Source organism: Dryobates pubescens, chromosome 31 (assembly GCF_014839835.1).
Source record: "Dryobates pubescens isolate bDryPub1 chromosome 31, bDryPub1.pri, whole genome shotgun sequence".
NCBI lineage: Eukaryota > Metazoa > Chordata > Aves > Piciformes > Picidae > Dryobates > Dryobates pubescens.
Window position 1 is genome coordinate 3796842 of NC_071642.1, and position 17605 is coordinate 3814446.

At 58.7% G+C, this 17605-nt stretch overlaps 1 protein-coding gene across 1 annotated transcript in view; it reads right to left on the bottom strand.

Annotated features, from left to right (window-relative positions):
* The window catches only part of SBNO2 (strawberry notch homolog 2), a 58953-nt gene that overhangs the window by 25907 nt on the left and 15441 nt on the right, over positions 1-17605 (bottom strand). Inside the window, exons 4-7 of the mRNA XM_009900811.2 lie at positions 7779-7943; positions 3392-3484; positions 2304-2400; positions 513-673 (exon numbers count right to left, since the gene is read on the bottom strand). Of these exons, the coding sequence (XP_009899113.2) occupies positions 513-673; positions 2304-2400; positions 3392-3484; positions 7779-7943 (516 nt within the window). The remainder of the gene's footprint in view (positions 1-512; positions 674-2303; positions 2401-3391; positions 3485-7778; positions 7944-17605) is intronic.

Sequence of the window (17605 nt, forward strand, 5' to 3'; positions counted from 1 at the left end):
CCCTGCACCCAAAGGCTAAGCTCACAAGGGGTAGTTTAAGCCCCCCTCTCCCCCTCAACAAAACTCCAGGGCTCTTGCCTCTGTGAGAAACAGACTCCCCCCAAGTCCCTGGCCTCAAATCACCCTTTCCAAAGCCATTTACAATGCCCTGTGCCAAAGCTTCCCAAATTCTCCCCCCCATGCAGAATCATGGAATTGTTTAGGCTGGGAGAGACCTTTGAGATCACCAAGTCCAACCCTTAACCCCAGCACTGCCAGCTCACCACCAACCCTCAGCACCACATCTCCAGGGCTTTGAAAGCCCTTCGGGGATGAGAGCTCCACCACTGCCCTGAGAGCTCCACCACTGCCCTGAGCAGTGACAGCCCTTGGGGGGAGGAAATTGTTGCTCATCTCCAACCTAAACCTCCCCTGGTGCAAGCTGAGGCCACACCAGAGGTTATTTCACAGCCTGCTGGAGCATCTGTCCCCACCAAAGGCCCTGTCCTGGTGCCCCTGGAGCAGCCACCTACCTGGCAGGCATAAATGATGGCTTCCAGCTGTAGTGCAGAGAGTGACCCTTTGTCAGCAACAGAGCGAGGCAGGGACAGGCTGTAGGTGATGTCAGGTGGAGGCACACTGGACAGAGTGCTGGTTTCCACCACCAGGTCAGGGTGGTGCTTCCCAAGCTTGGCTGCAGGGCAGGATCAGAGAATCAATAAGGTTGGAAGAGACCTCAGGGATCACCAAGCCCAAGCTGCCACCCAACACCTCCTGACTAACTCAACCATGGCTCCCAGTGCCACATCCAGTCCCTTCCTGAACACCTCCAGGGATGGGGACTCCACCACCTCCCTGGGCAGCACATCCCAATGGCTAACAACTCTCTCAGTGAAGAACTTTCTCCTCACCTCCAGCCTAAACCTCCCCTGGCACAGCTTGAGGCTGTGTCCTCTTGTTCTGGTGATACTTGCCTGGAAGAGCCCAACCCCCACCTGGCTCCAACCTCCCTGCAGGGAGTTGCAGAGATCAAGAAGGTCTCCCCTGAGCCTCCTCTTCTGCAGGCTAAGCAACCCCAGCTCCCTCAGCCTCTCCTCACAGGGCTGTGCTCCAGACCCCTCCCCAGCTTTGTTGCCCTTCTCTGGACACCTTCCAGCAGCTCAACCTCTTTCCTGACCTGAGGAGCCCAGAACTGGACACAGGACTCAAGCTGTGGCCTCAGCAGTGCTGAGCACAGGGCAGGATGAGCTCCCTGCTCCTGCTGGCCACACTGCTGCAGGCCAGGATGCCCTTGGCCTTCTTGGCCCCCTGGGCACACTGCAGGCTCCTGTTCAGCCTACTATCAACCACTACCCCCAGGTCCCTTCCTGCCTGGCTGCCCTCAGCCACTCTGACCCCAACCTGTAGCACTGCCTGGGGTTGCTGTGGCCAAAGTGCAGCACCTGGCACTTGGACTTGCTGAATGCCATCCTGTTGGCCTCTGCCCATCTGCCCAGCCTGGCAAGGTCCCTCTGCAGAGCTCTCCTACCCTCTAACAGCTCAACTCCTGCCCCCAGCTTGCTGTCATCTGCAGATGTACTGATGACTGACTCAATGCAGATCATCAATAAAGATATTGACCAGGATGGGGCCAGAGCTCAAGGTCATGACTCCTTTGGGGCACCTCAAAAGGACTGCAGAGCTCTTGGAGATCATCTGCAGCTCAGGGACAGAGAATCAGAGGATGGCAGGGGTTGGAAGGGACCTCTGGGGATCATCCAGCCCAACCCCCCCTGCTGAAGCAGGGTCACCTAGAGCAGGCTGCTGTGGGTTTGAAAGCCTCCAGAGAAGGAGACTCCACAGCCCTCTGGGCAGCCTGCTCCAGGGCTCCAGCACCCTCAAAGGGGAGAAATTTCCCCTTCTGTTTAGGGGGAAGCTTCTGGGCTCTAGCTCCTGCCTGCTGCCCCTTGTCCTGTCACTGGGTACCACTGAAAACAGGAGGCAAGGCTGAGCCCTGCTCTTCACTCTCCTCTTCCACTGAAATTTCAGACTGCCAAAAGCAAAGCAGCCCCCCCCCAAATCAAGCCAGCCCCCCACCAAGCAAGCCAGGCCTCCCAAAACACAAGCCAGGCCCCCTGAGAAGCAAGCAGAAGAGAAGGGTTGTGTTAAACAAGCACAGCACCAAGCCAGAAGCAGTGCCCTGGGAACATTTCCCTAGGGAATGCCAAGCTCAGGAGGTGCCATGGCAGACCCTGGGCACTGCCTGGGGGAGTTAGGGGAGCAGTTGATGAGGCTGGGCCAGAAGGGGGTGACCAGAACCTCCCCCAGCCCAGCAGGACACTCACATTTTGAAGGTATGTATTCTGCATAGGTCTCTGTTTGCCCCAACTCTTCTGTTTCTTCCTCCTCCCCTTCATCCTCCTCCTCTGCAGGAGCCTGAGACTGAGAAGCAGCAGAGCAGGGACCAAATGTGAAGGCTCTGCCTGAGCCATGGACACCCAGAGCCCCAAAGCAGCCCTCCAGCAACTCCCCAACCCCTCAGACACAACCCAGCCTCTCCATGGACTACAGCACCACAAGGAGAACCTCCCCTGGGGCCCCCCAGTGCTTGGTGAGGTCCTTGGGGTGCTTGGTCCACGCTGAGAGGCAGATGTTTCCATCCTGGGGCTAGCAGGAGCTCTGCCCAGCTGTGCTCACCTCTAGCCCCCAGCTCAAGGTCCCAGAGCAGCTCTGAACTCAGCAGGGAGCTCAGCAGCAGGAGACAAAGCCATGAAAGCTCAGATCATTCCCTGACACAGTGAGGCCCCAGCACAGGCACAGCAGAGCCCTGTGGGGGAGGGCAGGGACCCTGCCTGGTGCTCCTGCCCAGCTCCCTCTGAAGGGAACAAGGTCAGGAGCCAGCCAGCCCAGGCTGTGATGTCACCAAGCCAAGAGCCTGCTGTCCACTGAACCTACTCATGTCCCACACAGCCTCCTAGGATGGCCTAAGGTGGAAGGGACCTCAGAGATCATCTCCTCCAACCCCCCTGCCATGGGCAGGGACACCTCCCACCAGCCCAAGCTGCTCAAGGCCTCATCCAGCCTGGCCTGGAACACCTCCAAGCAGGAGGCAGCCACAGCCTCCCTGGGCAGCCTGTGCCAGAGTCTCCCTACCCTTGTTCTTCCTCAGCTCCAGCCTAACCCTGCTCTGCCTCAGCTTCAAACCATTCCCCCTTGTCCTGCCTCCAGACACCCTCATGAGAAGTCCCTCCCCAGCCCTCCTCTAGCCCCCTCCAGGTGCTGGAAGGCAGCTCTGAAGTCCTCCTGGAGTCTTCTCTTCCTCCCTCAGCCTGCCCTCACAGCAGAGCTGCTCCAGCCCTTGGATCATCTTTGTGGCCCTCCTCTGGACTTGCTCCACCTGCAGAGCCTCCTGAAGCCACCCAACCCTTCTCACCTGGTAGCTGATGAGGAGTGGGGTGCTGGGGACAGCAGTGGTGTGGTCATTGGAGCTGTTTAAGCCAGGGAAGGATCTGCTGGCTGACTGCAGCTGGAACAGAAAAGGTGGAGGTGAGCAAAGAGCCTCAAGCCTCAGCCCTCCAGACCCCTCCAAACCTGCAAAGGAAGCAGCAGCAGAGAGCTCTGTGCTCCACGCTCACATCTCACACTCTGGTGCCACCAGGGCACTTCAGACCTTGGGTCTGTGAGTGACAAGCCCTGGGCAGCAGCTCTGGCAGCTCTCACACCCTGGGGGTGCTGTGCCAGCCTCTGCCAACTCCCCCAGGGAACAAGGGACCCAGGGAAACGCAGCTGGCAGGAACTGGGAGCAGCACTGTGTGTGATGGCAGCCTGCAGGGGCAGGTCCCTCCACACCTGAGGCCAGCAGGCTCTCCCCCAGCACTGTGCTCACCTCATGGCACTAGGAAGGGTCACCCCCAAATGTCCTGTTTGGCCTGGAGTCATGAGAGAGAGGCAACCAAGCAGGGGAAGGGTCTGGAGAACAGGGCTGGGGAGGAGCAGCTGAGGGAGCTGGGGGTGTTCAGCCTGGGGAAGAGGAGACTGAGGGAGACCTCATTGCTCTCTGCAGCTCCCTGAGAGGAGGCTGCAGGGAGGTGGGGGTTGGGCTCTGCTCCCTAGTCTCAGGTGATAGGAGAGGAAATGGTCTGGAGTTGTGCCAGGGGAGGCTTAGGTTGGAGGTGAGGAACAATTTCTGTGCTGCCAGAGTGGTCAGGGCTTGGCACAGGCTGCCCAGGGAGGAGGTGGAGTCCCCATGCCTGGAGGTGTTCAGGAACCCTGTGGCCATGGCACTGGGGGCCATGGTTTGGTGGCCATGGTGGGGTTGGGCTGCTGGCTGGGACTGGATGATCTCAGAGAGCTTCTCCAGCCCAAACAATTCTCTGATTCTATGGCATCTCAGCCACCATCCCACCCTCCCTGCACCTCAGCACTGACACTGCCAACCATGCCCCTTCCCAAGGGCTCTGACAAAGCCAGCAGGCCCTGGCAAGGCTGATCCAAGCTTGTTATGGGCATTCTGCACTTGCTCTGCACTGGAGTGCTTCCACCAGGCACTGCTGTCCCCTCTGCTCCCAAGGGAGCTCTGTCACAGCTCTCTGCTGCTCCTGAGGAGCTGCAGCCTCACTCAGAGGAGCTGAGCAGAGGCTCACTGTGGGGTCCTCAAGTGGAGACCCAGCTGAGGGCTCTGGGCTGGATTTGTTAAGGAGAGAAAAAAACCCAACTTTGGGGCCTTTTGGTGGGGTCAGGCTGCTGCACAGCTCTCCAGGCATCACCTTCTGGGTGTGTTAATGCTGGCTTTGGAGCCCCCCTAGCCAGGAGAGCTCCCCAGGGCAGGCTGAGCTGGGAAGGCCCAACCCAGGAGCCCCTTTTGCCTGACCCTGTGCAAACAGAAGGATCACACAGGAATTTCCTGCCAAGTCAGCAAGGTCAGGCCAGCAGCTTGTGGCATCCCAAGGCAGGCAGCAGCCCCACAAGCACCAAGTCCTTCATGGTTACAGGCTGCAAAGGAGCTGGCAGAGCTTTGAGAGCCCCCAGGCTCTCCAGCAGCAGGAGGGAAGCTCTGAGGCACAAACACTCCAATTATTTCTTCTCCTTCTTTTTTTTTGTTTTGGTAATTTAGAGGGAAAAAAAAATAGAAGACATTAAAGGAGAAGGGGGAGGGGGGGTTGGGGGGGGAGAGAAAAAAAAGCAGCAGCCTCCATTACTGGAAGCCTGAGTCAGAATTACCAGAAGGAAGCTGGACGGAAGAGCTATTTTCAGTGCCAACAAATCTGGAGAGCAGGTGAAACATCTCCACCTCCCAATCTGAGCTCAGCCTAAGGAGCTTCTTAGGCAGGAGAGGAAAGGCTCAGCTCTGTGGCAGGGCTTCTCCCCAGTCCCAGCAGAAGGAAGTTCACCCAGGGCTGCAGTCTTCCCAGGCTCCGTCCCTGCAGCCCCGCTGCGGCGGCAGGGCTCTGGCACGGAGCGCTGCAGCTCTTGGGGGGGGTGGGAAGGAAGCACCACAAGCCCTGGCTGGCTGCAGCACTAAAAACCTCACCACACAGAGCCACAGCATCACTGAATGGGTTGGGGGGGGGAAAGGGACCTTCAGGTTTAGCCAATTCTAACCCCCCTGCCATGGGCAGGGACACCTCCCACCAGCACAACTTGCTCGAGGCCTCAGCCAGCCTGGCCTTGAGCACCTCCAGGCAGGGCACAGCCACAGCCTCCCTGGGCAACCTGTGCCAGGCTCTCCCCACCCTCACTCTCAACAATTTCCTCCTCATCTCCACTCTCAATCTCTCCTCTCCCAGCTCAAAGCCATTGTCTCTCATCCTGGCACTCCCAGCCCTTGTCCAAAGTCCCTCCCCAGCTCTCCTGGAGCCCTTTCCGGTCCTGGCAGGCTGCTCTGAGGTCTCCCTGCAGCCTTCTCTTCTCCATGCTGAACAGCCCCAGCTCTCTCAGGCTGTCCCCACAGGGGAGGTTTCTCCAGCCCTCTGCTCATCTGTGTGGCCTCCTCTGGACCTTCTCCAACAGCTCACTGAAGAGATCTCTGGCACCCTGCAGCAGATGACTGCTGTGCCTCCTCAGACACCCCCTCCGACAGGCAGGCAATGGAAGGGTGGCCAACCCCGAGTCCATCCCTTGACCTTTGTGCCATCTAGCAGCTCCTGTGCAAAACTGAAACTGCACTCTCCTGAGCAGGGCCATGCTGAGCTGACAGCTCCTCAGGACACACCAAAACTCAGCTTAAAAACCCCAAACACCCCCCACCAAAACCAAACAGCAAACAAACAAAGGCAATCGAAGCCCTCCCCTCTCCCCCCTGCCCTCCCAGCTCTGTGTTCAGCAAACACAGATAAGACAAGGGTTTAAAATAGCCAGAGAGATTCTTTCCAAGAGGAAGTCGTTTAGAAGTGGAATTCCAAGGAGTTAATTGGCCTTATCTGAACCCAAGTGCTCTGCAGGAGGAGCAGGGGCCAGGGGAGGACGTGAAGACCAGCACGGAGCAGGGCTGAAGACGCTGCGGGCAGAGCTCACAGGACTGGGGGTGAGGAGGAAGTTCCTCACCCTGAGAGTGGTGAAGCCCTGGAATGGGTTTGTCCAGGGAGCTGCTTGAGGCCCCAGCCCTGGAGGTGTTTAAGCCCAGGCTGGATGAGGCTCTGGCCAGGCTGATCCAGTGTGGGGTGTCCCTGCCCACGGCAGGGGGGTTGGAACTGGATGATCCTTGTGGTCCCTTCCAAGTCTGACTGATTCTGTGACACAAGGCTCCTTCCCACTGCCATCCTCTACTCTGGGGCCTGGAGCAGCCTGGGCAGGTGGGAGGTGTCCCTGCCCATGGCAGGGGGGTTGGAACTGGATGAGATTGAAGGCTCCCTTCCAGTCCAACCCACTCCATGAAGCTGTGAATCTATGGCTTTGGAGCAGCTTCCCCCAGGGAGGTTTCTTCCCTGTGTGCTCCATGAACGCAGAACTCCAAAGCTCCCCAGGTGCCATGGCCACAGGGGTCTGGAACACCTCCAGGCATGGGGACTCCACCTCCTCCCTGGGCAGCCTGTGCCAAGCCCTGACCACTCTGGCAGCACAGAAATTGTTCCTCACCTCCAATCTAAGCCTCCCCTGGCACAACTCCAGGCCATTTCCTCTCCTTCTCTCTCCTGATCCTAGGAGCCCAACCCTCACCTCACAGCAACCTCCTCTCAGGGAGCTGTAGAGAGCAAAGAGGTCTCCCCTCAGGCTCCTCCTCTCCACACTGAACAACCTCATCCTGCTCAGCCACTCCCCATAAGATTTGCTCTCCAGACCCTTCCCCAGCTTCATTGCCCTCCTCTGGGCCTCTTCCAGCCCCTCAGTGTGAGGTGAGAACACCATGGGATGAACCCTGAGCTATTTACTGTCTGACAGCAACCTTCCAGTACCTGAAGAGGGCTACAAGAAGGCTGCAGAGGGACTGTTTGCAAAGGCCTGCAGGGACAGAAGGAGGGAAAAACGATTTGAGATGAGAGGAGATTCAAACTGGATGTGAGGAACAAAGTGCTGCACCAGGAGGGTGCTGGGACACTGCAGCAGGTCACCCATGGAGGGGGTTGAGGGCATTCTGCACTTGCAGAATGATCACCCCTGGAGATCCCAGGATCAACCAGGTTGGAAAAGACCTCAGAGATCATCAAGTCCAACCTGCTCAGGGTGAGGCTGGACAAGGCTCTGAGCCACCTGCTCCAGTGCAGGATGTCCCTGCTGACTGCAGGGGGAGAGGGGGTTGGACCGGCTGACCTCCCGGGGCCCCCTGCCAACCCAGCCCACGGTGAGCCATGCTGGGAAGCTGGAGAGGGGGAAGCAGCCCTCACCTCCAGCTGGTTGTGCTGTGGTGTGCTCACATCCCAGAGTGTTGGCACGTGGGTCAGGCTGTCTGCAGAGAGGAAGTCCTTGGGGTCAGCGATGTCCGAGAGGGAGTCGGCCGGGGAGGAGAAGAGGGAGTTGTTGGTGGAGAGCTCATCGAGGTATGAAGAATCCTGAGGTGGGAGACAGGAGCACAGTCAGGGGAGGCAAGCAGGAGGAGAGCAGAGAGCAACTTTTCTCACCCCCACTGCTGCCCCCACCCCTCCCTCCCAGGAGGTTTGAACTTCTCCCTGGTAAATCAGCAGCTCCCTTGCTGCACGCCCCACACGGCCTGGAACTGCACCTGGGGGGCAGCCAGGCCCCAGGCAGCTGCCTGAGTCTCCAGCTTCTTGGGAAAAGCAGGGGAAGCATCAGCTGGGCAGCAAGTGCTGCCACAGAGCTCACACTGGGCACACCTCCTCTTGGCAGCATTTCTTTCCTCTGCCACAAAAGAGCAGAGGACAGAGGAGTGCTCAACACCGTGCCAGGGACCTCAGCTTTGTGTTGCATCAAAGGCTGCTGCAGGGTGAAGGTCCCCAGCACAGCACCCAAGGGACTGGGGTGGAGGTCCCCAGCACAGCACCCAAGGGACTGGGGTGGAGGTCCCCAGCACAGCACCCAAGGGACTGGAGGGACACAGCACCCCCAGGCCTCAAGTGCTCCCCTTGGCCCAGCAGCCCACAGAGCACCAGCTGGAGATGTTCAGCTGCAGTTTCCAGCACAGCAGTACCTGGGGGCTTCAGAACAATCCTGCTGCCAGGCTGTGCCAAGCAAGGCTGCCAGGAGCAGGGGAAGGGCTGCTTGTGCCATCTGGATCTGCAGCCAGACACACCTTGGCCAATGCACCAGCCCCTGTCCCAGGGGCAGGCCTCAGTCCCAACAAGAGGCTGAGGTGCTGCAGGGATGAGCAGCAGGCTCTGCCCTCCCTCCTGTTCTGCTGCCTGTGCTGAACACCTGAGAGCTGCCTTAGCTTGTGCCAGCACAGCAGTGATGCTGCTCTGAGCCACACAGGCTCCAGCTCAGGAGGAGCTGCAGCCCCCTCCCTGCCATCAGTTCCTTGGCTGCTCCTTCAGATGTCAAGTGGCAGGAACCATCAGCCAAAAAAGCTCTCCTGACTCTGTGTCCTTAGCTCTGGCACAGAGCTGCTCCTTGCCTGGCTCCACCACCTCAGCTCAGCTCTCCTTCCACACCAAACACCACTCTCAAATGTTCTCAGAGCAGAAAAGGAGCTCTGCCTGCTGCTCATTGTGGAGAAGGGCAAGGTTCTTCTACACCCCAAGCTCCAGCAGGTAGTCTGGAGGAGAAAGATTTGGGGGTGTCAGTTGGTGACAAACTCCCCAGGAGCCAGCAGTGGTCCCTGGCAGCCCAGCAGGCAGCTGAGGGCTGAGCTGCAGCCAGAGCAGGGAGAGCAGCAGCACAGGGAGGGGATTCTGCCCCTCTGCTCTGCTCAGAGCCCACCTGCAGCACTGTCTCCAGTTCTGGGGCCCCCAGCACAAGAAGGACCTGGAGCTGCTGGAGAGGGGCCAGAGGAGGCCATGAAGATGATCAGAGGCTGCAGAACCTCTGCTGTGGGGAGAGGCTGGGAGAGCTGGAGCTGTTCAGCCTGGAGAAGAGAAGGCTCCAGGGAGACCTCAGAGCAGCCTTCCAGGACCTGAAGGGCTCCAGGAGAGCTGGGGAGGGACTTGTGACAAGGATTGGGAGTGCCAGGATGAGAGACAATGGCTTTGAGCTGGGAGGGGAGAGATTGAGAGTGGAGATGAGGAGGAAATTGTTGAGAGTGAGGGTGGGGAGAGCCTGGCACAGGTTGCCCAGGGAGGCTACGGATGTGCCCTGCCTGGAGGTGTTCCAGGCCAGGCTGGATGAGGCCTTGAGCAACCTGTGCTGGTGGGAGGTGTCCCTGCCCATGGCAGGGGGTTGGAACTGGCTGAGCTTTGAGGTCCCTTCCAACCCAACCCATTCCATGACTCTATGAGAATCCCTTGCTAGACTCTCACCTGCAGCAAGGGACAGGACAAGAGGAAACAGCCTCAGGCAGTGCCAGGGGAGGTTCAGGTTGGAGACTAGGAAAAATCTCTTCCCAGCAAGGGCTCTCAGGCACTGGCAGAGGCTGCCCAGGGAGCTGCTGGAGTCACCAGCCCTGGAGGGGTGTCAAAGCTGCAGGGCTGTGGTGCTGAGGGCTGTGGTTTAGTGGCAGTGGCTGAGCAGCAGTGGTGGATTGTGAGCTCTGAGTGAGAGATTGGTCTGGGTGAGCTCAAAGATTTCTTCCACTCTCAAGAGCCCTATGACTGTCTGACTCCTGAGCAGCTGCAGTGCTACTGGTTCTGCATTGCCACTACAGCTCTCAAAAGCAAGCAGGAGCTCCCTGGAACAGCTCAGGGAAAGAAACTAAAACCCAACCTCAACCAAGCCAAAGTCTTCCTCCCAGCCACTGGCAAGAGCTGAGTTGCCTTGGTCAAAACAAAGTCTATGTCAAAAATAGTGAAAGAGCAGGTGAAGGCTAAATGCAGAAGGAGCAGCCAGCCTGGAAATAGTTTTGGCCATCACTCTTAGTGCTTTATTTGCTCCCAGCCCAGCCAGAGAGGAAGCAAATACCCCTTCTGCACAGCACCTATCCACTACCCCACTGCACAGCACCCAGCTGAGTGGAGAGGTTGGAAGGGACCTCTAGAGATCATTGAGTCCAACTCTCCTGCCAGAGCAGCATCCCCCAGGGCAGGGCACACAGGAACACATCCAGGTGAGGCTTGAAAGGCTCCAGAGGAGACTCCAGAACCTCTCTGGGCAGCCTGCTCCGGGGCTCCAGCAGCCTCACACCAAAGAAGTTTCTCCTCAGGGTGAGGTGGAACCTCCTGGGTTCCAGCCTGTCCCCACTGCTCCTTGTCCTATCACTGGGCACCACCAAACAGAGCCTGGCAGCTTCACCCTGCCACCTTCACCCTGCCACCTTCACCCTGCCACCCACCCCTCAGATATTGATAGGCACTGATCACATCCCAAACATCTACACCCAGGTACACTGAGTCACACAGAATGGAAGGGACCACTGGAGGTCACCAATTCCAAGCCCCCCTGCAGGGCAGGGGCACCCAGAGAAGGTCACTCAGGAACACATCCAGGTGGGGTTTGAAGGATCCAGAGATGGAGACTCCACCACCTCCCTGGACAGCTTGCTCCAGGGCTCCACCACCCTTCAGTTACAGAAGTTCCTCCTTCTTGTGGTCAAGTCTGTGCCCACTGCCCCTTGTCCTGGCACTGGGCACCACTGAACAAAGCCTGCTGGCACCCAGCTGACACCCACCCTCGAAGTATGGCTCAGCATGGATCACTTCTCCCCTCAGGCTGCTCTTCTCCTGTCTGAACAGCCCCAGTCCCCTCAGTTTCCCCATCAGAGATGTTCCAGACCCCCCAGCATCACCACCACACCGAGAGGGCCCAGGCTGCCCTGCCAGACAGGGCAGGTTTGGTGCCTTGCTCCCAGCACAGGAGCTGACAGCTGCACCGGGAGCAGTTGATCACTACAAGGAAAAGCTTTCAGCTGCCAAGAGCCAACCAGAGCCTTTCTACACACAGAGTAATAAACTTCAGAGGCTGAAGGCTCCAGAGCTCTGCCTCTGCTCAGCCCTTCCCTGACTTCTCCGCAGCCGGCTCTAGAGAGGCAAGAAGAATTCCTCCCTCCTGGAAGCCATTCCACCCCCAGGGACTCCCCCACTGCTCACACTCCTCACCCACCTCTTTTCCCTCCAAGCTCTAACCCCCAGGAACAGCCCCAAGAAAGGCAAAAACTCCAGGGAAATCCAACCCCACAGCCCCCAACCCCCAAACCTTCAGCACAGCAAAGCTGCCCCCGGCCGAGAGCCTGGGGAGCAGCCCGGAGCTGGCCACGGCTCGCAAACAAAACCCAGGAGGGGTCCCAAGGAGCACCCACAAAAAAGGGAAGGGAAGGAATGAAAATCAGGCATTACCTTGTAAAGAGCTGGGAACTTTAGCCAGAACTGCATTTGGGACATTTTAAAGCACCGGTGGAGCAGGAGGAGGAGGAGGAGGAGGAGGAGAAGGAGGAGGAGGAGGCGGCCGGAGGAGCGGCGAGGTGAGAATTGGCAGCAGAGAACGGAGCAAGGTCTTCATTCATGACCCCCGGGGCAGCAGGAGCCGGGGAAGGAGCTCACTGGGGAGGGCTTTGGAAAAATTAAGGTGCAAGAGTGGGGAAAGGGGAGGGAGGGAAGGGCAAGGGGGCACAAAGCCAGGGGGCAGCCATGCAGCGCGGCTGTCCCGAGCCGGTGGCGATTTGCATAGAGCCTTGAGTCGTGAAGGAGAGAGCTCTTTGACTTCCTCTCAGCACAGAGGGCTGACTTTCAGGAAATGATGCCTGCCCGCTTGGTAAGTCAGGGAAATTACTGGCAGTGCGCTGAGCATTACTGTATGTGCTGTAATCCAACCACAGCCGCACTGTAAACAAAGCTGCGCTGCGCTCCGCGCCGCCGGCCGCCGGCCCCGGGGCGGCAGAGCTCCGGCCCCCGGCCCCGGGGCGGCAGAGCTCCGACCCCCGGCCCCGGGGCGGCAGAGCTCCGGCCGCCGGCCCCCCGGCCCGGCGCTGCCCCACGGCCACCCCCAAAACCTCCACCAAGCCTTCCCCCGCTGGGGGCTGGGGGGGTCCTGCCCGCCAAAACAACAACCCAGCAGCCTTTCCTCAGCAGGGACTAGGGGGTTCCAGCCCCCCCACATCTCCCTCCAGCCTTCCAGGCTGGGGCTGGGGGGTCCTGTCCCCCCCCATAAAGCACCCCACCAGCCTTCCCCAACTGGGGCTGGGGGGTCCTGTCCCCCCCCATAAAGCACCCCACCAGCCTTCCCCAACTGGGGCTGGGAGGTCCTGTCCCCATAAAACCTCCCACCAGGCTTTCCTCGACAGGGATTAGGGGGTTCTATCCCCCCCAACCCTTCCCCAGCCTTCCACACTGGGGCTGGGGGATCCTGTCCCCATAAAATGCACCCTCCCCCCCTCCCAAACCTTTCCTCATTGGAGCCTGGGGGTCCTGTCCACCAAATCCCCCTTCAGCCTTCCCCCAACTGGTTCTGGGGGGGTCCTGTCACCATAACACCCCCCGCCCCCCAGCAGCCTTTCCTTATTGGAGCTTGGGGGTCCTGTCCACCAAAGCTTCCCCCCTCAGCCTTCTCCCAACTGGTTCAGGGGGGTCCTGTCCACCAAAGCTTCCCCCCCAACCTTTCCTTATTGGAGCTGGGGGGGGTCCTGTCCACCAAAGCTTCTCCCCTCAGCCTTCTCCCAGCTGGTTCAGGGGGGTCCTGTCCACCAAAGCTTCCCCCCCAACCTTTCCTTATTGGAGCTGGGGGGGGGTCCTGTCCACCAAAGCTTCTCCCCTCAGCCTTCTCCCAGCTGGTTCGGGGGGGGGGGGGGGGGGGTGGGGGTGGGGGTTCTGTCCACCAAAGCTTCCCCCTTCAGCCTTCCCCAACTGGGGCTGGGGGCGGGGGGGGGTCCTGGTCCTCCTCATCTCAGTAATCAAGCTGAAAATGATTAGGAAACCCAGTCACAAGTTGTTCCCCCCCCCCCAAGAGCCATTTGCTCTCTTTTGTCTTCAGTACCTGCCCCACCCTGAACACTGCAAGGAGAAAATCCAACGGAGAAGCCATTTCCTCCAGGGCTTTTTTGTGTGTCCCCCCCCCAGCTCTTGGCCATTTCTTGGTGTCCAGAAGACCACCTCGGATTATTCCCTCCCCTCCCCCTGTAGCTTTTCCAGTTTGGGTAACAGAAATCAAGGAAATTTCTGGTGAGGAAGAGGGGAAAAAAAGGCAGCAAAACAAAAAGAGCCAGAACTGGGGGGGGAGGGGGACACAGAGTGGAAGAGCTCTGCTACAGCTGAGAGCCCTGGGGGTGGTTAGTTTGGAGAGGAGAAGGCTGAGAGGGGATCTGCTGGATGGCTATCAACACCTGGGGGGTGGGGGGCAGGGTGAAGGTGCCCAGGCTCGGTGCCAGGTGGTGCCCAGTGAGAGGACAAGGGGCAATGGGCATGAGCTGGGTGACAGGTTGGACTTGATGATCTCTGAGGTCTCTTCCAACCTGGGTGGTTCAGTGACAAGGAGCAATGGGCATGAGCTGGGACACAGGAGGCTCCACCTCAAGCTGAGGGCAATGGAGAAGAGCCTGGAGAAGAGGAGGCTCAGGGGAGACCTCATTGCTGTCTACAGCTGCCTGAAGGGAGGTTAGAGCCAGCTGGGGGTTGGGCTCTTCTCCCAGGCACCCAGCAGCAGAACAAGAGGACACAGTCTCAAGCTGTGCCAGGGGAGGTCTAGGCTGGAGGTGAGGAGAAAGTTCTTCCCAGGAAGAGGAATTGGCCACTGGAATGTGCTGCCCAGGGAGGTGGTGGAGTCCCCATCCCTGGAGGTGTTTAATAAGAGCCTGGATGAGGCACTTGGTGCCATGGTTGAGCTGATAAGAAGGTGTTGGGTGCTAGGTTGGACTTGATGATCTCAAAGGTCTTTTCCAACCTGGTTCATGCTGGATTCTGGAGAGGGAAGAGCTTTGGATCTTTAATTGATTGATTGATTGATTATTTCTGTTTACTTGGTTTCTTTTTCCCCCCCCCTCCAGGCTTATTTTTTTCAACCAGAGGATTGGGGGAGTTTTAGGCTGGAAAAGAGCAGCCTGGGAGGTGCTCAGAAAGGGACTGGATGTGGCACTGGGAGCCATGGTTTAGTTAGTCAGGAGGTGTTGGGTGGCAGCTTGGACTTGGTGATCCCTGAGGTCTTTTCCAACCTTATTGATTCTCTGACACAAACTGGAACCCAGGAGCTTCCACCTCAATAGGGAGGAGAAACTTCTGTGGGGGGAGGCTGCTGGAGGCCTGGAGCAGGCTGCCCAGAGAGGTTGTGGAGTGTCCTCTGGAGCCTTTCAAGCCTCACCTGGATGTGTTCCTGTGTGGCCTGCCCTGGGGTGATGCTGCTTTGGCAGAGCTGCTTTGGATGCTCTCCAGAAGTCCCTTCCAAGCCCTACCCCACTCTGTGATTCTGTGATCTGAAGGGGATTTGGTCACTGGAAGCTCAAGGAAGAGTCTTCTCCCCCCACCCCCAGCCCTTTGCCAGCCCCCAGCCCCCTGCAGAGAGCCAAGAGAACTCTTCTGTCTGCTTTGGCTGCAGGAGCTTCCTGCTTGCTCCTCCCTGGCACAGCCGATGGCAGCGCCGGGGCTGGGCTGTGCCTGCAGGGGCAGTGCCCAGGGGCTGGATGCTCTCTCCTGCTCTCAGTGTGTCCCCACAACCACAGCACAGCTCCAAGGGAAGCTCCAGCTCCTGGCTGCTCAACCTTAGAGCCAGGGCTGGGTCCCTGCTATTACTGCTCCTGGGGTCTCATGCTGAGAGCTTCAGGAACCCCCGGGCTGGAAACTTCCCCAAAAGCAGAGCTCTGGAGTGACAGGAGGCTGGAGGGGTCTTGAGGAGAAGGACTTGGGGGTCTCAGTTGGTGACAAACTCAACATGAGCTGGCAGTGGGCACTGGCAGCCCAGAAGGCAACCATGCCCTGGGCTGCATCAGAGGAAGTGTGAGCAGCAGGGTGAGGGAGGGGATTGTGCCCCTCTGCTCAGACCCCACCACCAGAGCTCATCTCCCCCCCAGTGCTGTGGCAGTGCTGCTCCAGGAGCCATTCTGCAGCACCCAAGGGGAGAAGGAAAGGTTTGCTTTCTGTGGGCAGCTGGTTTTGGGGTGGAGAGAGAGGCAGTGGGGCCCTGACTGCTGCTTCTGGCTGGACTGGAGTGGCCTGGAGCTGGAGCTAGGTGCTTGGATGAGATGTTTGAAAGTGGAGAGACCAAATCCACTCCTGAAATGTCCTCATTAGTGACCTGCCTTGCTGGGTGACCTGGATTAAAGCCACCAGGCTCTTGCCCAGGGTTCCCAAGCTCTTGCTCTTTATGCCACCAGTAAAAAGCAGCTGCCTGGTTTCCCCTTCCTTTCCTGCTCCTTGGACCAGCAGGGCACAAAGCAGGCAGCAAACCCAGGAGAGGAAGCACAGCATCTGACATGGTTATGGATAACCAGGGCTGCTAAATGCATTTTACAAGACCACAGTAATATAATCACAGCAGATAAGATAGCCCAGTGAGAAACCACCACCTGGAATGCTAACCACCAGCCCCAGGGGAGAAGGCACAGCACAGCTCCTCTGCTCCACACACTTAATCATGGACTGCTTTGGGGTGGAAAAGGCCTCAGAGACTGAAATCCTGGGGGGGAGGAAGGGTCCTGACACCACAGCAGGGCTCAGAGGATGGAATCCTAAAGTGGCTGAGCTTGGAAGGGACCTTAGAGATCACCTACTCCAACCTCCCCAGGGATGCCTCTCAACTGGACTCAGCTGCTCAGGGCCTCATCCAGCCTGGCCCTGAACACCTCCAGGCAGGAGGCAGCCACAGCCTCCCTGGGCAGTCTGTGCCAGGCTCTCCCCACCTTCACTCTCAACAATTTCTTCCTCCTCTCCAGTCTCAATCTCTCCTCTCCCAGCTCACAGCCATTGCCCCTGGTCCTGTCACTCCCAGCCACATGTGAGGTGCCAGGGACAGGAGAGCAGAAGTGTTCCAGGATTTACTTGACCTGCTGGCCTCCAGCAAGGCCTGAGCTGCACAGCCCAGCTGGTTACCTCCTGGGGTAACCTTCACAGCCTCCTGTGCCAGCTGCTCAGCACTGAGCTGCAGCACAGCTTGCTGGCACCCTGCTGGAAGCAGGAGCAGGACCTCTAGGAAAGGGCAGCCATGGATCAGCCCAAACCTACACCCAGGAGAGTCACAGACAGGTAGGGGGTGGAAGGGCCATGGCCATAGGTTGCTTCAACACCTCCAGGCATGGGGACTCCACCACCTCCCTGGGCAGCCTGTGCCAAGCCCTGACCATTCTTGCAGCAAACAAATCTTACCTCATCTCCAACCTAACCCTCCCCTGGCACAGTTTCAGGCCATTTCCTTTCATGCTATCACCTGATCCTAGGGAGAAGAGCCCAAGCCCCACCTCACTGCAGCCTCTAGAGAGCAAGGAGGTCTCCCCTCAGCCTCCTCTTCTCCACACTAACCACCCCCAGCTCCCTCAGCTGCTCCTCCCCAGCCCTGTTCTCCAGACCCCTCCCCAGCTCTGTTGTCCCTCTGCAGTGGAATTGCTGCACACAACCCCTGGACTCCAACCCAGCAGCACCTGAGGCTGGAGGAGCCAACAGCAGGGAGGGAGGGAGGGAGGGAAGGGATGGAAACCAAGAGCTGCCTCTCTCCAGGACTTTGCTACCTAAGGCTGTGTCTGCCTGCAGCCAGGGGACCTTTCCCAGAAGGAGATGGCACCACGGGGTGGGGGGTGAGGCTTTGGCTTCAGAGCTGCCAAAACATCAGACCCCAAGATGGCCTCAGAGAACCATTTCCTAAACCTCCTTGCAAGCCACTTGTTTATCCAAAGAATGCCAGCAGCCCAGGCAGGATGAATCACCCAGCAGCAAGCCAAGAGCCAAAGAAACAAAACCCCGTGGAGGAAACAAGCTGAAGTTCACCTCAGGCTGCTCTGAGCAAGCAAAGCTCTCCCAGCATGCAGAAGGGGCTGGGGGAGGCTGCTGAGCTCCATGCAGAGCAGGCTCTCCAGAGCCAGGCAGCAGCAGTGGCTCAGTCAGCTGCAAGGAAATTCCCTCAGCACTTGAGAGAGGTGGCAGCTCCCACTCCTGGCAGCCTCAGGCCAGGGCAAGGCTTCACCCTCTGAAGATCCAGCTGAGGATCTCCAAAACAAAACAGGAGGCAGTGGGGAGGAAATGCCAGAGCTGGAGGAGCT